The sequence below is a fragment of the Lagopus leucura genome, unplaced genomic scaffold (assembly GCF_019238085.1).
Source record: "Lagopus leucura isolate 7727_CA_CO unplaced genomic scaffold, USGS_WTPT01 Super-Scaffold_741, whole genome shotgun sequence".
NCBI classification, from domain to species: Eukaryota; Metazoa; Chordata; class Aves; order Galliformes; family Phasianidae; genus Lagopus; species Lagopus leucura.
This window is the reverse complement of record NW_024962256.1, coordinates 9414773-9441386: the sequence shown is the minus strand read 5'-3', so window position 1 is coordinate 9441386 and position 26614 is coordinate 9414773. Positions and strand designations below refer to the sequence as shown.

Here is a 26614-nt window from a genome sequence, read left to right as displayed (position 1 = left end):
AGTTGTCTGTTTGAATGTGACTTATACTTCAATTGTTTATCTGTGAAAGGAGAAGTAATCCTATTTAGCACTCATGCTACCTTCAGCCAATGCTGTGAAATTCATGGAAGATGTAAATCATAATACACTCAGTTATAATCCTTATGAAAGTCACTCATGTTGTTAGTATAGCACTAAGGTTCATGGAAGAACAGAGAAACCCTCCTTTGCTGTATGTTTCTATTAGCTTAATTCTGAGCGTATGACCTGAATTTCCAATTAGGTAAGCAGCTTTGTACCCAGGATAAGAGTTAAACTGAACCCAATTATGTTAATATAAACAGAAATAACTTCAAGTTGCATATGAGGATTCATCAGTCAGATCAGGCACAGTAACACAACCGTTGTGCTTTATGGAGCAGTTCTGTTTCTTGAGATGAAATGGGATCTCAGAAGCCTACTAATTGCTGGAAGATGCTGTTAAGCAGTGGGAGGAATATTTCATCATTAAAGAAGAACCTCCTGAAGGATGCTAGGATCACTATGGTAACTGGATGTAGCTGCAGGACTCTGCATGGACATGCCCTCAAGAGGAGGAGAATGAATAAGAAGCCAGTGCTGACTTTCTCTACCACTATTTCCCCCCCCTCCCCCTTTTAAGGACAATTTTAGTTAAGCTGTTGAACATTCAGATACAGCTGAGCAGTGTCATTACAATAGTGTGCAGTACTGCTCATCTTTGCATTCAGAAATAAATCCACAGCAGATTGAGGACTTGGAAGTCAGTTCAAGTCCCCTACAGGACTGCCCACACCTCTCACAGCTGAAAGAGAAGGCAGCTGGAGAAGATGAGCCAGTGCCTAGGGGCAGGGGAAGAAGGGGAAATGGGGTCTGTCAGAGGAGAGAGCAAGGACTGGAAGCTGAAGGCACCCACGTGAGCTTGTATTCCCAAGTGTTGTATGGCAGATTCTTCAGTTATCCTAAGTCACATCTAATTATTTGTCTAATTCCTCAGTTCAGACCTAGTTTCTTATGGAGACACCTACAGAAATATCAGCTTCCATCACCTCCATACAATATGTACTTAGTACACTTAATGGGACACGGAGGCCGTGCAAACTGCTGTGTGACTCAGGTGACATTATGGCTGGGATTTGGATTCAGACATATTCATCCTGTGTTAACAAACAGAAATATATATATATTATATATAGCTTGGTTCACTGTGCAGCACTTAGTAATATATTTCATTTAAAAAAGGGAATAGAATTGCAGCAATGGAGTGGCTTTTTATTCCTTTCCAGTCAGATCAGCTGATGCATAGGCCTGGCTTAGTTTTATCCAAGGAACACTTTCACAGCTGGAACAATCCTTCCCTCAGAGTTCATACGTTCCTGAGCTCTCCCCTGTTTGGAGCTTAGGAATTCATCTTTTTGGAAGGCCTAGATAACATTCTTTGCAATGGGCCCTTGGTTACCAGCCTGCCCCTAGAGCACCACACAAAACCGTTCCCTGGAGACAAGGGTTCATCTAAGGAACAAACTGCTCTCCCAGCTGCTAGCTTTGCATTGCAAGCCTGCCTGTAGTATCAAGAAGCAGGAAATGTTCTGCTGTCTTATCCAACCACTGTAGCATTCTTAAACCAGAGAGGGCTTAACGCTTTTATTAGTCATTTGGCAGATTGGAGACCTCATCCATGTGCCTTGCTGAAATTCTTTAGTTCTGTTTTGTTACAGGAAAGCTAGAAAAGCTCACAAAGCTTCTCCCCACATCACAGTAACAGACTTCACACAGTAAGTTACAGGGCTTACTCTGCAGCCGTGGTTCTTAGACTGGCTGACAGTCACAGTGCCAAATACTTAAAGCCCACAGAAGAGAAGCACACATTTAGGTGAGCTGCTGCTTCTGAAATCAGCAGGATGCAGGAATGTGTAAATGGTGCTCTGGAGAAAGCACCGCATTTGAGCATGGATCTGTGTGGTGCAATGCCAATTAAACACGGCCCATGTCATCACTACATTCTAGTCTTACACCGTTCTCTGGGACAGACCTTTTGAACTTGTCCTCTGGAAGTGCAAATTGCACCAAGACAGCCTGCTTTATCAGATCCAGAGGGTTTCAGCAGGACTTCCCCTTAGCAGCAGGAACCTGCCACGGCCAGCTCCATAGGAAATCCTCTGGCCAAAACCATATCCTTCTGCTCTCTGCACCCAAGAGTCACTGATCTCAGCAGTCTTGCTTAGTTACCCCTCAGCTTTGAAGAAAAGATTGTCATGAACGCACTTCTCACACCCCTCCACCACTGCCAAATTTCCTGACAATATCAATTTCAAGCACAGTGCTTTTTTACCTTGCTTCAGAAACCTGCTGTTCAATTCCCTGCAGCTTTCAGCTCAGGAGAAGCGAGGACAGCACAAGGGGTGGTAGATACAGTCAGGCCCCAGGTGAAAAGCAGGGAAAGACACCAAAACTCAAGCACCTACTGTGCCATTTCATACAACTCACTCATTCAAAAGCAGAAGCAGCAGAAATGAGACACACACTAAGCCTCTCATTTTTCACCCCTTCACAAGGCATATTTCTTCTTTCAGGCTTTGCGCTTCATCTGAAAGCTCAGCTTTCTCCTGAAAACAGACTCAAAGATACAAATGTAAAACCACACCAATATTGTTAGGCTAAAGGTTGCTGTAAACTTTTTTCCCCCTGAGTAAAAACAACACGCCCCATACAAAAGCCACCAAAAACCCTTATCTTGCATATGACACTGGCATTAAGAATCACTGCCTCCAAACAGCTTAAGTGTTTAATTCAGTATGTGTCTGAGTGTGGGGGGGCTTACACATATTACCAGTTTTTGTGTGTGTTATGTTTAACTGACAATTACAGTTTCTACCACCTCCTATGAGCCATGCTTCTCATTTACAAGAAGAAAAAAATGCAGCATTTATAGGTTTTTTTCCTAACTCCTAGTGCTTCTCAAATGGTTCTAGCTCTGAAGTTTACCTCACTGATAGAAGCACAACAAACAATGCAGTACAATTCATAGGTTTATTTAATAAATATTTATTTAAAAATATGCTTTTATTCACAGTTTCAAGTCTGAAAAAGATAACACTATTCTGGATCAATTCCAACACACCTAAGATCATCCACCTCCTGTTGCAAACGAAATACCAGCAATGGCAAATGCAAGAATCTTGCATCAAAGCAAGGAAGGCACACATTTTGTGCAGAAAAGTGACTGTAATGAGAGAAATGTATCCACACACTCAACAGAAATTTCCTTGCACTGCTTTTTTTCACGTTACTGGTTGAAGTATTCCAATAAAGCTTTGCTCACAAAGTCTGTCTCATTAAATATCAAACAACTGTGAGGTTATATTTCTATTCAAAATATTTGCATTGCTGCAAAGCCCATTACCTTTAAGAGAAAAATTGTGCTTTTCTCCAAGATAAAAAAAATATATATGTTCAGTTTGTATCCACAACCCAAACTCTGCATTTCAAACAAAGAAACGCTAAGAACCAAACCATGCCAGAGTTATCACAGGTTCACAGGGAATTCCTACTCTTTCCCAGGTGTACTGTGTTAACCACATAGGCAGTATATGCTTATCACCTTTGATAAATCCAAATACCACATGGGAAAAAAAATACCACTGATCCCATGCATTCACAAGGCACTGTTTCTGCTCTTCTGCAGCACTTAAGTCACTGAATTCCACCACTCGTGGCTTCACTATTCTGAGACAGCTGCTCCAGCAGGTTTAAGATTACCTCTATTCTCTCCAGCAGGGTCATGCTTTTGTTAGCAGTTGCACGCAACAGAAGAGAGTAAACTTGCTTGTTTGTTTTAAGAGTGACTTCTTCTTCATTAACACCCCTAAAAAGGAAACAAATAAAAGCTGTTAACCTGACCACAATATTTTATTCCACAAATTATCAGAGCAATTATCAAATCATAACATCATTTCTTTGAAACCACATAGCTGATGCTTTGATAAGTCTTACTTCTTTCGCTCCCATTTCCTGGCATTTCACGGCACTGCAGTCAGAGCCTCTGCTCCTTCTGCAGGAAGGATAAGGAGTTCCAAATGTCTTCAGTCTGGCCATTTTATTAGCTTCCCATTGTAAACCCTCCAGTCAGTGCCTCTGTGCCAAACCCCTGTACTTTTGTCAGAGTTTGTCTCATCTGATCTGGCTAAGAGCCAGCAGACTCCTGACTATCCTTGAGCTGCTATTTGCCCCTGGGCGGTTGCCTGCTGCTGTATTTGCCACAGCCCAGCCCTGCTTACCCACTATGGACATTTTCCTGTTCAAGTCTGAAGTCCATGGCTTTACCACCCTTTTCTTAAGTTCCAGACACCTAAATTATTTCTGTATTTTAGAGACTTTTCCATGCCAATAGCTTTACACAGAAGAGCTTTTTGCCAGTCTGCAGTTTAATGTCCCATCAGTTTTCTCCATTTGACAGATATCACTGAAAATAATTTATCAAACAAGAGCTAGCCTATTACTTCAGCATTGCCACCCTACATTTAACATCCAAGACTAATAAATAAATGACTGGAATCAGAAAAAAAAAAAAGGAAATGCTGCTATTAGCATTACAATTAAATCAAGTGTGCATGCGTGCAAGCAGCAGTCAGGTTAATTGTGAATACTCAGGGAGTTACAAAGAAGGTAAAGCAAATTAAATTTATGACATCTGGCAGAAACCAGATTTAATTATAAAGCAGAACAGGTAGTCAATAAAAAGCCACTGAAATGCAAAGTATTTCCAGGATAAGTTACAAGAATTCCCAGAGCAAGGTATTAATTTCAATTACTTTTTCCCCTGATTTACACAGCCCAGTTCAGTTGCTCTTATGCATTTAACTTCTGGAAGGCAAAACTGATTTCATTCAGTTTTATTGCTAGCCTGCAAGTTTCACTATCAAGTTTTTCTCACATGTTCTGTTCTCTGCCAAAGCACATCTAAGGCCCTGCAAGGGCATCTGTGGGTGCTCATGTCCTCCCTTTCCAGTCTGCCTGTTATTAAAACAGAAGACAGACGTTTTCTCTTTCTGTAAAGCAGAACTAAGGAGACACACACACCACTTACACAAGGAACCAGAAAGGTTTAACAGAAGGTTAAACAGAAGACAGCGCTAAGCTGAGCCTCAATCCACCACTGTTTAAAGAAGTTTAAGATGCAACAGCAGCACTCTCATTTCACCTCAGTGTAACCTGTTCCCTATGTGAAAACTTCAGCAGGAAACCTCATTCACGAGAGACTCCATGAGAAGCATTTGTCACAACACTTAGGCAGATCACCAAAGGATGAGAATAGCTGAGTCAGTTCCTTGGGGCAGCTGCACGGTTACATACGAGTTGTACTTCAATCCTTTGCTTTTTACATATTCAGACTGCCACCTTGTGGGAGCTTTCCTGTAAGTGAACACACCTAACAACGTACCCAAACCGCTGCTAGAAAGGCACACAGGCTTTCTTTCAGTCTCATTTCCCACTTAGCAGGCTCCTACCAGCAAGCAACTTAGTGTGCAAGACTATTCTATTTCACAACTTCCTGTAGCAAAACAGCAGTTAGCATCAGCACTGCTTCAAAGTGACAAACAATTAACAACTGCCAAAAATTCTCTAATGCCTCATTTTCATAGATTAACTTTGTTATAGTGGAAAAAACAACTGTATGCCACTGTAACCTCTACAATCACTATATCTGCTATTATGGGGGTAAGGGGGGAGTGTTCTCTGGATCCTAAAAACAACAAACATGTTCATATTTAACCAATTGAAAGAACAGCAATATAAGGAATTAAGACTGTCACAGCAGATCACAGCAGTAGCAAGACAGAAGACTGCTTCTTAGCTCACTCCATCAGGCATTAGAAAGCTAATGCCAACAGGCACCTTCCCCATTTACATCCTTCTGCTTACAGCACTACTGGTGTGCCTATGTTTATACTGAGAACTGTTTGTGCTTACCTGTGCTGTCACTAGCACATTTTATTATCAAGATAGATCTAATCACCAGTAGTACACAGCAGTTTTCCCCCCTCACTAACTTTCCAGTGTCCTGCCACAGATGAAGACTGATGCGAATAAAACAAAGGACCCTTAACATAGTGAACAATTACATTTTAAATTAGTGTACAGATAGAGTCAGCACAGTGACAAGTATAACAGCTGGTTACAGCAGTACAAGTCAAGCCATTCTGTTCAACTGATGCCCATGAAAGTATATTCTGTGAAGGATAAGCTAGCTACCACAGAGCACTGTATTGTGCTTCTCAGATAACTATGACACAAGCTTATTTCTTATTTGAAAAGAAATAGTCCAATTTTGTCCACTCAGTGCTGGAATCCTGTCAGCAAATACGAGAAAAAAACTGCCACAAAGTGAAGGTCACTCCCTCAATTACACCTAAAAACCACCAGCTTCAGACCACCAATGGACACCCCAACTCCTCCACACAGAAGTCTGCTCCAGAAAGGAATAAACCTTGGATATTCTATTCCTAAAAGGAATATCCAAATCACACGTATGCATATCAAGGTTTAGCTTACCCAGTTTTCTTCTTCGTTGAAGTTAACAATTTAATAGATTGGAGGAGAAGGAATGACATTCTAGACTCAAAAATACTAAGCAGTTTCACTACTTCTTCCTTGTTAAGGGCAGTGGAGGACTCATTAGGTGATATACTCTCAGCATTACTCTCACCCTTGCTTATCTACAAAAAGAAAAACACAGGAGAACGTGTCACTTGACTCCACAATTAGAAGAATGGGACTCAGGTCAGATGACCACGCTTTGCAGGTTAGCTTACTCCTCACAGGAGTGGCACCAACATGGCAATTACTGTGACTTCATGGTTATGAGGCCTCAGTAATTACTTTGTAGTCACACTGCACACAAGTTCTGACAGGTGCTTATGTTAAATCTATGCACTGTGATATTTAATCTTAAAAAACAGGAAAATAGAGACTTGAATAGACAATCTGTTGCTCAAGCTGTTAGAATTTTTATACATTTCAGCAGCATTATACAAATGTCCCTCTTTCAATAAAGAGAGGCAAAAAGGCTCTGAATACAGAGATCTGAGCACCAAAAAGAAATTTCTTCAAGAATTGTCTAATTCTGAAGTGCTGGGGGAAGAGGTGGAACTTTTGACACCACTCAGAGAAAGGCAAGTTCCAGATCATGTTTTTTCCATCCACTTCCACCATAAAGGCTGGAATTGCAGAAGGTTCCATTTCTGTACAATTTAACTAAGTTGACTGGGAAGTAGACAAGCAATAACTTAACTGCCAACTGATTGCTCTTACATGAATGCACAAGATTTGTGGGAGCAATCAAAGAACTTGATTTTCATTTACCTGCTCACTCTCTGCTGCAAGCTCTTTTCTGATAAGCTGGAACGCACACTTGGTTTTAGCCATTATATCCAGGGCCCCAAACAATGTCTTTAACTTCCCAGCACTGCTGTTCTGACCTGAGAAGGGAAAAAAAAATAATCAAGGACCCAATTAACAACTCATTCTGGATTGCACTTTTATCTCCACTCAGTGATTTCAGGCATTCACATGAAGTGTCTACACCCTAGGCAACTGAGGAACACTGTGATAAAAATACCTTTCTTCTTCCAAAGGGGACTGCATTCTGAGAAGCGTGTTACTCCTACTCAAACAAATTTATTTCGAGAGGAAATAAAACATTTAACAGCATTTTAGAAGACTACTGCAGGAAGACAGACTTACTTGCCATCTGGAATTCTGCAAATGCCACTCTTTCCAATTGCACACGGAGGAGCTCACAGGGTGCATCCTTCAAGAGCTGAAAGAGTCTTACTGCTTTACTGTAATGAAGATCAGCAAGTATGCGATGTTGTTTCCTCAAGTGCTCATCACCAACCTGGTCTCAGAGCAGGGTACAGAGTAAATGCCAGACAATTAATATGTTCTGAAAGCATCCACTAGAAAAAAATGCTTATGGAAAACAAGATGTACAAACAATGGTTCTTCATCTCACCTCAAAATGGTTCAACGAAACCTCACAGAATCCATCACTACCCTAGCTATGAATATACAGGAACTTCAATGATAACATTAACAAATTCATGTTAAGCAGAACCAGAAACCACCCCCAACACACCCCAAGAAGCAACATGCAAGTCTACACTCAAGCATTAATTAATCATTAGCAGACAGCCTCCAATAGAATGTTAGCAGAAGCATCAGGAGAGTCACTTAAAAGCAAAGTCAAACAAAGTATTTATCATCAATATGAGTATGTGAAACTACCTGGAACAGACTGAACCATAAAGCCTGTAAAGGACAATGCTGATGCACAGGAATGATACCAAGCTGCACCATGGAAGTTACAACTGGATTTTAGGAAAATAATCCTTACCTTGATGGTGGACAAACACTAAAAAAGCCTTCCTGAAGAGGTGGCTGATACTCTGTGCATGTCAGTGTTCAAGAGACATTTGGACAGTGCCCTTAACAGCTGCACTTTAACTTACACCTAGCCCTGAAGTGCTCAGGCAGGTGGACTAGACCTCTGAAGATCTCTTCCAAATGAACTATTCTATGCACAAGTAACTGCACTTCACACTGACTTAAATACAAGTCAGCTCACATTTCCCAGTTAAGTCACTTTAAATAAACATATTCCAACTACAGTTAAGAGGATAAATTTCAGCCTTTACAAGTATTACACGTTAAACATGGAACCTATACAGAAAAACCAAACAGTTTGTGTTAGCACCTGGTTTCTGAGGCAACTGTGGTACATGGAAGCAAGTCTGTGGTGGATGGTTGCAGCACGATACTGGCAGAGAGGCTGCCGTGGAGACACCGTATCAACATCACAGTACTTCAAAGACTTCATCATGGCTTCACTGACCTCCTTCTCTATCTACAAGGAAGAAAACCATGCAGTGGTGTTCCAGGTTGAAAGTAATCACTTAATGTGGACTCGGAAGGGTTAAATGTGTTTTCACAATGGAAGACTGAAAAATCTTTATATAACTAACCATTCTGTGATTTGCAATAGCTACTTTAAACTTTCATTAGATTACAAAGATTTTATACAAACTGTTCCAATACCATCTTGGCTTGCAGGTCCATTTTTCAAGAAAACAGCTTATTTTAGTAGATGACACAAATCCTCTCCATTACCTGTTCCTGAGCCTTCCTAGATAACGGAGCATAATCCTGCTGTAGAGTTGCCATAGTGAAATAAGTGGTAGACAGCTCCCAGTTCACAGAATCCCAAACAGCTGGATGCATCTCTCTCTTGCCAAGAGATCTCAGTGCTTTCAGATAGTAGTCAATAGCCTACAGATCATAAAATATATATATATAAGCAGTAACTATACATTCATAAACTACTAAAAATTCATTTATTTTCACTTGTGCTGAAAGGAAGCATTTCAAAATACCTTTGCTCCTTCACCAATATTTTTCTTGTACTCATTCTGATTAGAATTTTAGTCTTGACTTACCCATCAGAATAAGACAAAGTTCCAAAGGACACACTGGCCCTAGGTAACTTTTTATTCCCCAAATGTACTAACAGAAGAAAGCACTGATTCTAAGCATCTGCTTTATTCTACGTAATGAACATGATTGAAAAGCATTACCTTGGGGCAAAAGTTCAGTGCTAGCTACTTGACTTATTTTTACACACTCAAAAGGAAGCATTCAGGTGTGCCATACTTTCTTTCCATTACACTTAATTAGCACGAAGCCAGAAGTTCCACAGTCCCTTATCAATCTTGCCAACTGCTGTATCTACATAAATCAACTTCTCCATCCCAGCATCTTCATTATTTAAAGGATTCTAAGCTGTTTATGCAAATTTTGTGTCAAAAGACAGAACAGGGTATGGGCCATTGTAAAAAGTGGAGTGTTACCTTATTATAATAAAGGGCCTCTTCTGGAGAAAATTCTCTTTTGAAGTCACCTTCAGCTGCACAGTGAGCTTGAGCACAAATTCGCATGAGCCTTCCTGTGTTGCACAGCAGGAGAGCAGCATTGGTGGCATCATCAATTGCCTCAAAGTTCTGAATGCCTTTTTCAAAGCAAGAGAAGCTTTTCTTCCACAGTTGCTGCTCTGTTGTTGATACATTCTTACTCACTGAAGTTAAAACACAAAGCTTTCCATTAATGCAAACTCTTCAAGGACACCAAACAAACGTTTGTTCCTCCTGCAGGTTTTTCCTCACAGATTTCTAAAGACGCCCTTTTAGAATTTAAATGTAGTAAAATACTCTGAGCACCCAAATTCATGGAAAATAGTAGCAAAACAAATGAAAATCCGTTAATACCTGAAGCATACTGTTGTACATAGCATACATCAGAAAGAACTGTGATAACATGGCACACCCAAGAAGGAAAGTAGATACAATCAGTAAGTGTTTTTCCCCCCTTTTGGGTAATGTTCAGGATATCAGTTACTTCTTTGAACTTGGAAACAAAAAGTGATTTTCACAGACCAGCAAAACTCAGCATTAAGGCTGTTATTCTGGCTCAACAGCAGTCCTACAAAAACATGGAAATGAGGAACAGGCACCAAGCTAAAAATCTAACCCACAATTCTTCAACCATTAATCAGACAAACACAGCAAGCATTTAGGAGACTGGAGCTGCTCACGCAGAACCACCAGCATCAACTTAGTTTTAGCTTTAATAACCAGTGCTTCTAGACAAGACATTCTTTTTATAAAAAGAAAAGCACTAAATTTAGAAAAGCAGCCTTTTTTCTCCCCCCGTTTCTTTCCTGGGCATTCAATGCACTTCAAACTAATTTCTCCACACCTATGGTTTCCACTATTCAGCTTAGGCTCAATTAAAACAGTGCATAAATCATCGTAGTCTACTGTAGATTATTTACAATGGACATAAAAGTTGCACTATTTTTCTAAAGACAATACTTAGTACAAAGTTACTTCTAAAGACAATACTTAGTACAAAGTTACTTAAGTGTCATCTTAACATTCTGAAATGGTCAAGGCTTCCTTCACAGTTAGTGAACATAATCATTTTTCTAGGTCAACAGAACAGCATACAGTGACAAGCAAAACAAGAATGCTTACCCACTCTCTCAGACTGCACAGCAGCAGCCTGATTCATGTAAAATACTCCAATTTCATTCCTGATATTACCCATCCTCTTCAGCACCTGTATATGCTGCTCAGGATTTTGCTTCTTCAAGTTACTGAAAAGTAAGATTTCATAAGCTGCTTCGTAACATTTGCAGCTGACTGAAAGTTGACATTCCAAGTCTGTAGATAAATCAGTAGCCCAGGCAAACACTAAAAAAAACAAAACCAAAACAGAATGTCTCCATGTCAAATAGCATTTCCAAGTAAATCCAAGCCTCTGACCGTACAGAGAAAGTCACCCAGGAAGATGACCAAGGATAAGACCCTCATCAGAACCATCACACAGTTCTCACACCAAGCAGAATCTACCCAGGACACAAACAACTAATGCCTTCAGCTCATCTACAACTTCAGGCACATCATACAGTATTTTGATAACTTATTGTGTCTGTCACAAGAAAAGGTGTTTTCTCTGATTAAAACAGGAAGAGGCATAACAATTCTCCTCCAGAAGTGATACTGCTGCACAGATTGGAGGAAGCACAGCAAAGTGACTTATGCCTGTCATACAGACAATTACAAGTTACGTTATAGCTGGGCCATACCTTGGCAGCTGGATTCTCTATGAAGGCTGTGCAGTATTTCCTGATCTTCCTTTGTCTGGTAGTTGTATTCTTCGAGGTAGGCTGCTCTGTTGTTGGCATTTTGAGCAAGCATTAATTGGATATCTCCACAAAGCGTTAAGCACTGACAAAGAAATACCAACACCTCAGGAAGCATGCTGGCAGAGAGACAGCAGTAGGTGTCTAAAAGAAAAGAATCCCACAGGTGAAGGAGAAGGAAGGAGAGAAACGCAGTTCTTAAGTTTTGACACAGACTGACAGTGTAATTGGTTTTATGTCACTTCCCACATTTATTCCCTGTATCCAGACAGAGTCACCAACCTGTTTTAAAATCACATTCTACACAACTGATGGCTTAGGAACTTTAGGAACTACTTTCTAAAATATGTGCATCAACTCTGATGATTACAAATGCTCATCTCAGATTTCTAACTTCAACCAGGGAAAACTGCATTTCAGGATTAACTTCAGTCAGATACAGTCTGAAATAACCAAATTTTCAAGCATTGCATTTTACATTTAAGTCCTCCCAAGACTGAAAATCTACACATACCAATGCTTTGTATGAGTAGATTTTGAGAGATCAAGAATTCTTGCTTTGTGAGGGCTTTACCACCCCACCAACTCACACCTTACAAACACAGAAGCAAAACAGCAGCACTAAAGCTCTAAGCACTCCATTTTCTGATTATTTAATATCCTAAACAGCCTCCACTCCCCTCACTTTCCTTGGATGTAATTCATTTTAGAGGTATATCTAATTCAGCTGATACTTCAGGTGAACATTTAAATGAAAAGGGAGCCACCAGGTATTCCCAGAAAATCAGCATCTGTTTGCAATGACAGCACTAAAACACAGCAGGCTATCTCTGTGCTGCCACCAGGACTGAATGCTCCCAGCTTTAATGCTCAGAAATTTCAAGTCTGTGATCTAAGTTCTCCCACCACATCAAAATGGTCGGAGCCTTCTACCCAAATGGTGATGACTGAGTTATTCTTATCACCTCCTTCTCTCCAGAAGGATGAGCTAGACACTTAGTTTAACTAATTACACAGGCACATGATTTGTCACTGCATGCCACTAAGGTAAATCATGCACACAAGTATTTGATATTGTCAAATGTGTCAGTATAGAGGTGACAACTCCAGTAACTTACCATGGCACTGTAGAGCCAGCTTGATGTATCGTAACGCTCTCCCATATTTCTGTAGAATCATAGCAGCATCAGACAGGACATAATAAGCCTTTGATGATTTCAGAATGAGCTGGAGTTTCATTTTATATTGCCACGATCCAGGAATCATTCCTGACTGACTGGAATGCTTATCCTTCTGAAATGAGCCCACTGTAACAAACAAAGCCTCCTCAGTAAATCTCATTTCCATAAAATACACCAGAGGTCTGACCCAACTTCAGCAGACAGACAGAATGTAAATAGCCACATTACAGCTCTGCACACCAGATGCCAATTTGCACAGTACTGTGTTTTTCATCTACAAAATGGACCCAACATTTGGAACCTTTCCACTTACCTCACCTGAATGCCTTGTATCTGAATACAAAGAGCACAGTGCCAATGCAGCTAAACTCCAACATTCTCAACAGCTTCTGAAATGCAGGTGCAACAACCAAGACTATTCCTTCTGGTAGCAGGCATGATTTGTGATGAGTTCTGCCAAATCCTTACGATATTTGTTTTATTTCTGTATTAACTGCCTCAAACTAAGGAATTGTCCAGCTCTATAGGAACTGAATAACCTAATCATTCCTGCAAATAAGACCAAAGACTTTCTCACACCAGTTCCAAGATAATCATCAGCATAAGATCATGGTTCTGCCTTCAATGCTGCAGTGATTATGGAAGCAGAAAGCAGCAGCTAGGGAATGCAAGCACGTAAGAAGTCCTGAGGCCAAAGGACAGAATTGTGTTGTCCTGATCAGGAGGGTTGAAGCAGAATAAGCAGCACACACTATGAGAAGCACACAGAATCGAGGCTTTTGCTTACAGCTGGACCTACAAGACCTGACCTGGAAACTGACAATCCTTGCTGAGTGCTAGAAAAACTGCACCTTCTTTAAGATAGAAGGAACTAAAGCTACAGAATACTCATATACTGCATGCACATAGCATTCAGAAGTGGCTCTTTTCAAACTAAAAATTCAAGGAGTCTTTTCAATGTGTACATAAACATACAGAGAAACTCCATGATCTGCATTACAAAAACAAACAGCACAAAAAAACCATACTTGGGAAACTCAAATTTCTCCCTTAAGCTTGAGTTACTTTTCTCTAAGTTCAATCACTATGACCCAAATGAGCAGCACCACTATTTCACAAACTGCAGTGCAGATCCAGAAATCAAGTGAAGTCTCTTGTGAGATCTGTGCAATATTTATCCCCCACACTTTCCAAGAAACTCATGCTTCTAAATAAAAAAGCAAGCAGCTGCAATGTGTCATCAGCTCCAAAGAGCAAAGGCAGAAGACAGAGCCTGGCTGCAGTACAGCTGAAATCAGCACGCTCTTCTTGCTGAGCTGACCTGAGTACAATTTTGCAGCAGATCTCCATACAAACAAATCACACACTCCATATTAACAGGACTGTGCAGAATTTGTGGGAGCTCAACACAGTGCAGCTTTCTAATAGAGACATTATATGATGTGGTCAAGTATCTGATAAAAAAACCTAAGAAAATATTAAGTTATCTCCAGTTCACTGACATTCATGAGAATCATAGAAGGGGAAGATAATCATTTAATTGCTCTGATGCTTAACTCAAAACTGATCTTGCTCATTTAAGGATATAAATGAGAAAAGGAGGAAATAGGAAAGATTGAGGAATTGCAAAAATATACTCTATTTTCTTTCTGACATTTGCACAAGTGAAGTCCTACAAAGGACCCATCACCTTGCAGAACACTCTTACTTTCAGGAGTCCCTTCTATTCCCTTTTATGATTCCAGAGCAACGTGAAGTAGATAGAAGCTTCTGGTCTTCAAATATCTAAACAAAGTAAACCTGTCTTTCCTGCTTCCTTCCACAATTTAGAGCTGTAGGCAAAATTAACATTGAAATCCTGTTTGACTTCATGGCATACATGGCCTATAACTGTAATGCATTTGTAAATGTAATACCCAGCAGAAAACATGAGGGGGAAATCTGTCAGAAGTGAAAAGCTCTTTCACAAAGCTTCCAAATCACACAAAAAAGATGATTGCAAAACTAAACAAAAATAAAGAAAAACACACACACACAAAAACAAACCCAACACACCCCCCACCAACAGCTCACAGCACTCCTCCCACCACATCCAAAGCACAAACTACCAAGTGCTTGTGGAAATCATGTGAGAGGTACAACTAAGTAAGGTACAGTAGCATTATGTGTTTACTAACAAAAGATGCTCTGATATGCAAAACACCCCAAATGCACTATTCATGTTTAAAGAGGAACAGCCTATGGCCTCCAATTTTGTTTTTATGCTGTGTATTTTCTCTTGTTTATACAACAGCATAATTAGCAGCACACAAGTACACTGTTTTGTCAATCAAAATGAAATGGCAGCAGTTTGCAGGGTACTGGAAAGGTCTTATTTGCACGACAATACCACTTACTTTTGTCTAAAAATAAGGCCATCTGTTTTTCCAGACACTCGGGACCACCACTGGTGGATTCATCTTCATATTTCAATGGGATTGGTGTGCTGGGGTCAGCAGCAGGAAGGTCACTCTCTTTTTTAACACTGCTGTCAACAGACTTCAAGCCCTGCAAGCAGAATTGCCTCAATTCACTTTCGAATCCATACTCCACAAACACAACACGAGGAACTGTACAGCTGCTGAAGTACCATTGCAGATCTGATAGTGAACTCACCTCCAGGACGTAGCTAAGCACAAGCCTGCAACGTTCTTCAGCACCATGGCAGACAGGAAATGCACAACTGGGCTTGATTGAGGGCACAGCAGGGAAAAATAACAAAGACAGAAGAGAGAGAAGTTCAAAGTACAAAACACCAACACTACTGGTTCTAAGAAACAAAAGAGTGCAAGAAAAAAAGCTTGATAACAAAACATTTGATCTCCACATTGAAAAGCATCGTGGTCTTTCTTTCTGTGGTTTCAGACAGCAATTCATACCTGGTCATCACTACAGGATTTAATTTAACATCTATACTTGGTCTCTCAGGAAGCTTAAAGAGAAGGAGGAAGAACAGATATTTCTGCACTGTAACAGTAATTACAGAAACACACACAGACTGTTTGCAGTGCAGACCCACAATCCAAAAGCTATTTAGTCAGTGCAAGAGCTATTTAGTCAAAGCAGCACTTCACCTTTGAAGGGCTCAATAGCTTAGGGCTGGGATTTTTTTTGGTTGTGTTTGTGGTCATCTGCAGTCCTTAAACGTGGCTACAGCAGCAGTACTTACTCCTGTCACAGCAGCAGATTTTTTTTTTGTAGAGGACCTCAAATTCTATGAACAGCTAATGAAAAAGCTGATTGAAGCATGAGGCAGAGGAAAAAAAACAAAAATGAAAAGCCACAACTAAAGAAGAAAAGGCACATGATAACAGCTTATGACAAAACTAACAAGTAACCGAATTTTGCAGTATCAATTCAAGAAATTCCTCAAACAAAAACCCATAACTTTACTTACCCGTATTCGATGAACAGACTTGTATTTTTCTGGTACTGATAACTCTCCTACAGATTTTATTACAGCCACTGCTTTGTTGTCATCTGGTGGATCAGAACTGTTACTGTAAGAACCGTTCTCATCACTGTCTGGCATTTCTTCCTCTTCTTCACTGTAACTTTCATCAGAATTTCCATTTATAGGGAAGTCTGTATTGTCTTCTTTTTTAGGCTCATCCAACTGAAAGAGCTCCGACAGCATGAAGTTTGCTGAAGCAATAATCTTTTCAAAAAAGGAAAGAAAAACCAGAGATTCATTTCCATGTAAAAATTCTCTTTTGAAAGGCAACAGCAATACACTTGCACTTAGAATAAGGAGTAAACAGCACATACAAACTTATATTTGATAATCTGCAAGTACAGCCTGTATTCTCACCTTGCCTGAGCACTGAATGTTTAAACAATATTTAAGAAGCAAGTCAAAGGAGATGGTCAGCTAACCATTGTACATGCAAATAAAGCAGGCAGTCAAGCTCACCCACATTTGTTTTCACCCACCTTACAAACGAATTATAAACCTCTGCAAACTTCTAAAGAGCAACCTCCCTTGTGCCTTCCACCAATCTAAAATTTGTTTTAGAAGACAGCCCTTTCAGGGCCTTTGCCTCTTGTTTTGCAGAAGAGGACAAAGGTAAGAATTAGGAAATAGGGCCATCCTGTCCCATACCTTCCTTTCATTCATAAAGAAGAGCAGTTGTTGATCACCCTTTTCTTCTTTTGAGTGCCATTTTAAGAACCTTTTTTCACATCTCTTCTGTTTTAGCTATAGTTTGGGAGAAAAATGTAATCTGCTTTCCAGAGTAGCTCCTACCTTCACTTCTCCCCAGCAGAGTTAAGCATTCAGAGGTCTGCATTTCATTTCTTCCTGCTGCTTTGGTTTATTTATTTGCATGCTTTAATATTATCAACATATTTTCAAGCCCTGACCATGTATAATTAAGAAATACTAAATATTGGGCACTTAAAAGCTATCCTATAGCAGCAGTAAGATTCAGCCACATAGCAGCACACCAGGACAAATCCAAGGCATGCTGGTGATGAACTAAGATTCTGTGATCTAAAACCAGCACTGTTTCCTCACCCTTAGGTTTACTTTTTATATAGAAAGAAGTCTTGAGGCAAGAGGTACCAATGCTCAAACTAATTTCTTCCTGAAGTCTGCTGTACTACTCAGGCCTGCATACTTCACTCCATAACCTCCTACCTCCCCCCTCAAGACAGAGAACATGAACACCTGAAACGCAGTGGGGCCAAGACTGCATCACTGAACTTCTCTGCAATGACACCTCAGATTAATACAGCAAGATGAGAAATAGATACATGCATTCTATATAAACATTTTTGCCTCCCACTTTAAGTAGTGTTTGCAGAAAGGCTTATTAATGAACAAACAGACCTGATAATTATGTCAGAAAAAAAACAACAACAAAAAACATTCCTTACATCAAGGTTTAAGATTTCTACCATAAGTTTACTTGAAGCTTGAAGTCTTGTCACTTTTGTATCACAAGAGGAATTTTGAGACTCAGGGATGAGTCACACTGCCATCAAATCTGCTAGGAAATCTGAGTCAGATCCAGTGAAAAACAAACTAGAACAGACCACATACTGCATTAAAGAGACCTGCTTTTAGGCATCTGGCTTTTGAACTGGAATCAGCAATTTTAAGTTGGAACTAGTTAGGATCATCTAATTCCACAGATGAGTTCCAAAGATCCCCTCCAAACCAATCTATGTTGAGTGTTTATGGCCCACCTTAAGTTACTGACTCCACATGTCTCTATGATTATACAAACATTAAGCAATAGCTTTAAGGCTTCAAGTTTCGGATTTAGGTGCCTAAGTAGGAAGGGTTCTGACCACCAAGAAACTTCTCCATTGCCTTTACACAAAGATACAAGAACATAATGCTCTTACTTGAGGATGTCTGCCATTGTCCAGTAACTTAAGACAGTTCAGAAGCAATGTTCTGATAGTGCCATAGTGTTTCTTGTTCTGGTTTTTCTTCAGCATCATATTGCAAGCAACTCTAAGAGGAAAAAGTTAAAAAAAAACAACTAGTGAATTTTTGGGACTATAAGGAAAAAAGCTTTAAGCAAGATGCTACAAATGTAGGCTTTTCAAATGTTTTAACAGGTCTACAAGACTTAGTGAGAACACAGTTTGCACAAAGAAATAACACAAGTTAAATAACACAAGTTACAACAGAAGTTATGTAAAAACTCACTTGTATAGAAGAATTGCCACTGGCATTGTAAAAGGGTTTTGGTATTTGTCTTCTGTTTCTTCACAAAGGGTTGTTAGGTCATAGAGTTTTACTATATCACTCCCACTTGCTGAAAGGCAAGACTTTTTATTAAGCAGCATGACATAAACTGAGAATAGATCTATGTTAATCTAAGTTTACTTACCCTTAAATAACCAGTACGTATGTCCCTCTTTGGTGCAATTTGATTTCAAAAAAGATAAGATATTTTGAGCAATATCTTTTATCACTTTGGTAGAGAAATTAGAGTTCTCCAAGTTGGGAATATCTTCAGTCTTGATCATTTCATATTTCTGCAAGGAATATATTTTATAACAAGATCAAGAGGGTTTTTTGCCACTACCACACATCTACAGATCAGAATCTCTTATCTGCTTAAAGAAATCATCTACTACTACAATACAGTGTCAAAACTCAGTTATTTTCTATGATATACTTTAAGATTTTTATTGAGTGGTATTATCAAATTATGCCTGCTTGTAAAGAAGATCCACTGCTAAGAGAAATCTATGCCTGAGGAAATGGAGAACAAAAGGTGAAAAAACAGCAGCGTAAAATCTACCTACAACATCCATGAAACTTAGTCAGCAACTGTATGCTGCCAAGTGCAAGTGAAAAACCCAGCCAGTATCTGCAGGCTCTTGAACTGGTTCCTAATTGAAACAATTAAGAGGCATGCACCACAGATTTTAAGATGCAAGAAACTGGTGCATTCCTGCAGCCATATTCTTTCATTTTTTTTTGTCTTGGTACATCTGAGCAAACGGAAATGTTACATGCAGGGAAGGAAGAAAAAAAGAACAGATATTTCTAGATTACTGTTGCATTTAGATTATCTGTGTAGATATTTCTCGTTTTGCAATGAAGATTTTGTAATCTTTTTGTCAGAGCAGTAAGATTTGAAAGATCTTTCACAGCTGCAACAGTTTTAGTACAGAATGGTTGATGGACTAGGCACAAACAGTCAGGCTTACCTGAACAATTCCATTAACATGAAAGCACATCACAAGCTCTGGCACGTTGCATATTAAGTTGTCCAACCAATAGTCAATTCCTGTTAACACATTTATTGGCTTGTTGTTATCCCTAGAAACAAATATTCCTGGTGTTATTTAAGTCTTTGCTTACTCTTTAGAAAACAAGTGATGTTTACTAATGGGACTTAATTACTTAAGTCACCTTAGTGGATGGCACTGAAACACTTACTGGTTAATTGTTATATTCTGTAGAGGCAAACAATGGAATACAGTCACATTTCCTCAGCAGTTTGAGGTTTTGCCTACAGTGACACTGGAACTTGAACAAGATCCACATGTCACCCTATTACCAAAATAGTAAGTGCTGTTCTAAAAGGCTATTCTGAAGTTCTAAAGCAATGGCAGCACCTAATTATAGCACAAGCCTTCTCCTAGACTTTCCAAAATTCCTTTCAAAGCAAAATACTTTTTTTCTAGATGCATCTTAAGATGACAAATACTTCAAACAAGTTTTAAGTATTTGCTCATTCTCTGCCAGTGCATAGGCAGGAACAGAGAGCCCCATAACCAAGTAATCAGCAGAGTACTAACAAACAAAACAGAGCACAATTTCTAGTAAAATAAATTTCAAATACTAATGAAGTGCCTAACAAGCAGTTAGTGAAATTCATAATTCCATCAAGAGAAATATGACTGCCATCCTTTATTACAATAGAAATACAGAAGAGTTACAGACTAAAATAATGGTATCTTAACACCAAATGCACATTGAAGACTCACGAAAGGCTCACTACTTTCAAATAAAGATTCAGATAGAAAAAGCAGCAGAACATCTCAAGTTCCAGTGCATGAGGACCATGGGAGTTAGCTATGGGACTTCCTGAATTCCAGGATTTCAGAATGCCATTGCCACTTAAGCCTGAAGCACAAGTCTGATTGTTTAAATTGCATGTAAGTATGAAGAATGAACCAAAACCTTGCAGATAGCTAAACAGGAAAGCAAAGCAACAAGTCAAAGGCTGGCATACGCAATCAATTCACCTGAGACGTAAGCTCACAGCAGGGTATCTCCCTCCTCCAAATATAGGCATATTTGATCCTACTAACATGTGGATATCTTCAAAGGTCCACAAGATGTTACGAACAAAGTCATTTTTAAGTCCCTTCATTAAGAGAAAAAATTGGTCTATAAATCACCAGTATAAACACATTTCTCTGTGACTATCTGCAGAACTACGAGAAAGCAAGATGCAAAAGCAGCAAATAAAAGACAGCACAAAATGAACTATGCTACGCATTCATGTTAACTTAAAGGACTGAGATCACAGGTGCCACAAAAGCTACTTCTACAGGAGATTTCAGTTTCTCTCTTGGCTCCAATTTAGACCAAATTTTTAAGTGTCTGATTAAATTGGGGAAGTTGTGGCTGAGCTCAAATTTGACATAAAGCATACCTGACTTTTTTCCCCGTCACTGAACAAAGTAGTCAGGTTTTGTTCTTTGGGGGCTGAGGCCACATGCCCCACTATATATGAGGGTTCAAGAGGCACATTTCCCTGTGAAGAGCACAAGGATAAGGAGTGATTCCACTGCTGAGGTAACTTAGGCCATAGAAAACAGTTACGTTTATATTCTGAATGACAAAAGCATAGAAGACAAGAACTTTTACCTCCACCATATTAAAATACATATAAAAATATAAAAGCCTCCAGTCAGCAACTAGAATGGCTCTTCTGCTACAGCTGGTCCCAGAAATGCTGTACTTCATTTCTTATAACCTCATCATCTTCAGGAAGGAAGATTTTCCAGGAACACTTTATTCCCCAAGAGTCAGGACCAGATTATCAACCTCTAGAGCATAAACCTGCCATCTCAACACCTTATTTATAAATAAGAAAAAAACCAACACCTTAACAAAAGCACAACAGCTTCTTTGCAGAGTGATTTGGCAGTAATCACTCAAGAAAGTGAGAAAGGAGTAGCTCTTTTTCTAAGAGCATTCAAGAACTGAATTATACCTCCACTTTAAAGTGTTACTGCATCAGCACACATGGAATTATGATTTGGTGGTCAACACAGGTAAGAACCATCAGCAGTTAGCTATTCAAGGAATCTGGTATGCTAATTAGCACCACTGTTCAGAATAAAGGTAATCCAGACTGTAGAGTGAATACAGTGTTTTTCACCCTCTCTGAAACTTCATCAATGGCTGTACAGCATTACTTCAAGACCACTAGGATTGATATTCATAAACAACACTAGCCACAGAGAGACTCTGGATTAGAGCCTAACACTAATAGTAGCTTGTTGTATAATTGACATTGCTCCCTTCTATTTGTTTTACCCCAAAGCAAGCATTTGTACACATTACTTAATTGTTTTGCAAACATTTTCATAGACTCTTATCTTCCTTTTCACCAATAAATTCAAGGCCATGATAGAGTTTTCAAGGTAATTTTAAAAAGCAGCTCAAAACCATAAGTTCCTTCACACATCTGCCAAATATCAAGTTTGCCTACTTTCAGGTTAAGTTACTGATAACCACTTCTAGCCAAAAGTTTTCTCTTTCAAAAAACGTGTATTTTTGCTCACTGTAATACTAAATAAGAAAATCACTTTCCAAGTTCTGAGCACTGAAACATCAGCATGAGTTGAAATGCGCCCACTGCTAAGTTACTGTAACTCTTCATGCCTTTGTGACACAACGAGTATGATGGCAGCACCTTGGAAAACCTAATAGACAACATTTTATTTGGGATATGTGTATTTCCTACCAAAACTAACACACCATTTAAATACACTAACCTGGTTAGAGGCACCTGGATCTTCAGATAATGAAGAAGGCATTTCAAAAGGAGCTGGCCAGGAGGCCCTTCCTGCTTCATCACTCTCACCTGGAACAGCACCCTCCTCGTGCTGTTTTGAACTGGAAGGAACAGGCTGAGCAGCTCCATCACCATTAATGCTGACAAAACATCAACAAGTTTACGATATAAATCCTCTACAGAATTTTTAAGTTTGTTTTGATTCCTCAGTCTCAGAGAACAGCTCAGCTAATATGCTAGAAGATTGCTACAAGGACAAGTTTTACTGTATCATGGGAGGCACTGCTATACTTTGCATGTAAGAAAAATCCATTTTTCAGAAGGAATACAGAGGGAAGTTAAGCTATGCTACTTCATTTCACACTTTCACATACAGCAACTCATAATAAAAACACATTCATGCTATTTCATGATGTCATCTCTCAAATTCCTCCGTGTAAGGATAAAGCAGTAATTAAGATGGACAAATTCTAACATTCACTTCAAAATAATAAACTGGTCAGAAGTTGGTGCAGAATTCAAGATTCATGCAGACATAAGGTTACCTGTAATACAAGAATTTGGAAAGGATAGCCTTCTGGTACCAGTGCTCTTTACTCTTCTTTTTCCTTTGCCACTTCTGATCAATTAGTCTTTGATAAAACTCCTTCAGCCACGTCCAGTCCCCTGTCTAGTCAGTATGGTATGAAATTAACATCAAGATGCACTTGCAAACTAAGCAAAGTACCTCAGTGCCTTATGAACTTATCAACTACAACATCAAAAATAAACGCCAATGCTAAACTGTTGGTTAATTATTGAAAAGATATCGCCTAAAAGAAGTTACATTTCCACAAAGTCAACTTCTCATTAAAAAAAAAAAATCACATATGTGGTAAGAGACTGCACAGTAACAGTGAATTAGTTAAATGAATAAAGTTGCATAGCAATATGGAGGCAGTTACAGAAAAAATAAACATAGAATTTTAATTCTACAACACCATGAATATAAAGACATCAGATTCTCTGTCATAGTTTGTGACTAAACCAATTGCTGCAGCATGTGCTTCACATGATCTTCATGTGTAGATCATTTGTACTAGCAGACAGATCTCAGGAACTTTGATATATGCTTTCTCACTGGCTACACTACTCTCAAAATAATGCATTTTGACCATACGGTATACATCAGGAAAGGAAAGTTAACCTGAGATGATCTCATGAAGAGTTCTTGAATATCCAGTTCATCCAACAAGAGCGTCCTCCCAATGCGATGCACTGCCATGCTCACATGTGACTTGCTGTAAGGTATCTTCAGAAGTTTTTTAATGTTCTTGTAGGAGAAAAGAGAACAGAGATTATTTTCCATACAATTAAACATTGTTGTAAGACAGAATTCTTAGGAAACTGGACACAAAGGACACATTCATAGAATCATAGAATCACCAAGGTTGGAAAAGACCATCAAGATCATCCAGTCCAACCATTCACCTATTACCAACAGCTCCCACTAAACCACGTCCCTCAACACAACATCCAGTCTTTCCTTGAACACCCCCAGGCTCGGTGACTCCACCACCTCCCTGGGCAGTCCATTCCAGTGCCTGACCACCCTTTCTGAAAAGTAATACTTCCTCATGTCCAGCCTGAATCTCCTCTGCCGTAGCTTGAAACCATTCCCCCTGGTCCTATCACTAATGACACGAGAGAAGAGGCCGACCCCCAGCTCACTACAACCTCCCTTCAGGAAGTTATAGAGAGCAGTGAGGTCTCCCCTGAGCTCCTCTTCTCCAGGCTGAACATTCCCAGCTCCTTCAGCCTCTCCTCATCAGCCCTGTGTTCCAGACCCCTCACCAGCTTTGTTGCCCTCCTTTGAACATTCTTAACATTGGAAAGGCATGGCCAGAAAAATAAAACCTTATAGAGGCAGAAATTTTAAGACCATTTCTCAACAAGCTGCATTTGCTGAGGTCAGGTATGAGAATGTGAACAGCAGTAATAAAAAAAAAAAATCAATGGCAAATGATGGTGTCAAGTCACCAGTATAAACTGTGTACTGCATTTAAACATTATTGCTTGGATCATCATAACCAAGTACCACCAAAAGCAACTAAGAAAAAGGAAGTTTATGGTTTGGAGCTGAAAGTTTTATCTTCACCACAGAAATAACAATTTGTCAGGTATCCAGAGGGCACCTGAACAGAGATCTAAGTCAGAGCAGTTATCTGTCCAAGAGAAACACATAAGAGAATATGCATCTTCCTTCCTCTGAATCATCGTATCTGAATGATGCAGAGCTGTTTCAGTAGATCTTTGCTTTCCCTCAATAAACACAAAGACGACAGGAGACAGGACAGTAGTTTATGGTAAGGTTTATACAAGGCATAAGTTTGAATGATAAAACTTAAAAGTTACACCAACCTCTGAATCAGACACAACATCCACATCATTTCCAATGGAGTCAATGAAGTCATATGCCATTCCAAAGCTACAGAGAAAACAGTTCAAGTCATTAAGTACAGAGGGACATCAAATAACTTGTCTTGCAAAGCAAGGAAACACTCCGAAAGCTTGTTCAGAATTAAAATAACTAGTCTCTAGCTACATGTTACTAGATATGAGGCCTAAGGCTAGTTAACAGAACTGTTCTGACAAGTTTTCCAAAGATATTATTGGAGAAGTTGAGATTCAAGTTCAAAATATGCCATAAAGCAGTTTGTGATTTATTGAAACCAAAAATCATAGGTTTTAAACAAGTTGTCCTGCTGTTGTCTGTTTATCGCCTAGAATTTGATTATGAGGATTTATTTAAACAAAGTCCCTCAGCAAACTGCTAAATTTCACTAACTAGTTGATTTACTGTGAATTTGCTTGCTCAGCACAGGATTTAAAACCCTTATTTCTAAACATTCTGAACTCACCTCATTCAACTGTTTTGCATGCATCTGTGCATAAAGATAACACCACTTTCTGGGTTTGTCCCCAGGTTTTCCTTTTTGTGTTCATTTTTGACATGGCTACAAAGCTTTTTTCTGCTATTAGTTAGCCAGTTCCACTTTATATAGAACCAGACCAGCCATAAGCTTGATCCTTGACTGCCTAAGAAAACCACACTTGTACCATTTTCAGCCCCCACCAAAAGCAGAGTGGCTAGCTCAAGCAGGCTAGTTTAATTTTGATAAATTTGACTTTAACAGCCAGCCTGAGAAGAACACAAAGACACAAAGTCAGCATCGCTGCATCACGGAAGCTGTCATTATGCACCCGAAAAAATAAAGTCCTTCAGCATGAAGGGCATCATTAATCATTTACAAAGGAGACAGCATAAGGGCAGAAACAGAGGATGGAAAAGTAGGAGTAATACCTCACTGTTACAGGAAAAATTTTAGTGAACTTCAACCTGCTATTGGATTTAGTCTTAAAGATCTGGAAAAAACCAACAGAACCTGCTGCAGGTACCTCGAGAACGGTGTGCTCTTCTTGTTGTTGCCCAGAACAGTCGTGCCCGCAGGTCCCAGCTTGGCACTTTCACGTAACCAATTTGCAGGTGGCAGCTTCAGGTCTGTCTTCTCCTGCAGCCAGGCAAAGGCTGCCTGCGGTGGGGCCGAGGAGTACTTCACCACAGCGCTGCTCTTCACCTCATTGCCTCCAAGGAACAGCACCGAGCCCTGCTTTCCAAAGGGGAATCAGTTGGCGTTTCTGTGGCTCTGAAGGCACAGGACGACCCGTCCTGCTAAGCGCTTTCAGGGCGAGTGACACAAGCAACAAAACACGCCGCTGAACTACGCGGAAAGCTTTGAACTGACACACTTAAAAGGAGAAACGGATCCACGGCATATCATTTAGGTAATTAAAACGCACTTAAACGTAAGGAAGAGAACACTGCCTGCAATTACAGCTCAATCACAGCGAGCGCCTTCCTGCCTCCCTCACACCTGAAAGCGGCGCTCGCACCTATGCGGGAGCCCACAAAACCTCCGAGCCGCGCCCCAGCCGTCACCTGCTTGGGCTCCTCCGCGTCTCCCCTCAGAGAGGCGGCGGCCCCGAGGCCGCACAGCTCCGCCATCTTCCGCCCGCTCCCTGCGGCGGTAACGGCAGCGGCGGGGTCAGGGGGCCGCCAGCGCCCCGCGGCGCCTCACGTGACGCCCTCACGTGAC

General features: G+C 39.9%; 1 protein-coding gene across 2 annotated transcripts; it reads right to left on the bottom strand.

Annotated features, from left to right (window-relative positions):
* Positions 1-3026: 3026 nt before the first annotated feature.
* EDRF1 (erythroid differentiation regulatory factor 1) lies at positions 3027-26566 on the bottom strand. 2 transcript variants are annotated; one of them, XM_042863750.1, is made up of 25 exons: positions 26458-26566; positions 25917-26125; positions 24879-24945; positions 23665-23790; positions 23024-23148; positions 22459-22618; positions 21108-21209; positions 20695-20816; positions 19651-19762; positions 18822-18969; positions 18638-18746; positions 18328-18439; positions 16373-16633; positions 15592-15663; positions 15333-15483; positions 12874-13062; positions 11699-11899; positions 11085-11303; positions 9903-10126; positions 9166-9324; positions 8753-8902; positions 7741-7894; positions 7360-7475; positions 6550-6713; positions 3027-3862 (listed from the first exon to the last, which is right to left on the bottom strand). In XM_042863750.1, the coding sequence occupies exons 1-25, from the start codon at positions 26521-26523 to the stop codon at positions 3691-3693; spliced, it is 3690 nt and encodes a 1229-aa protein (XP_042719684.1). In that variant the 5' UTR covers positions 26524-26566; the 3' UTR covers positions 3027-3690. The 2 variants fall into 2 exon arrangements, with proteins under 2 accessions (XP_042719684.1, XP_042719685.1); XM_042863751.1 differs by lacking the exon at positions 21108-21209.
* Between the last annotated feature and the right edge of the window lie 48 nt (positions 26567-26614).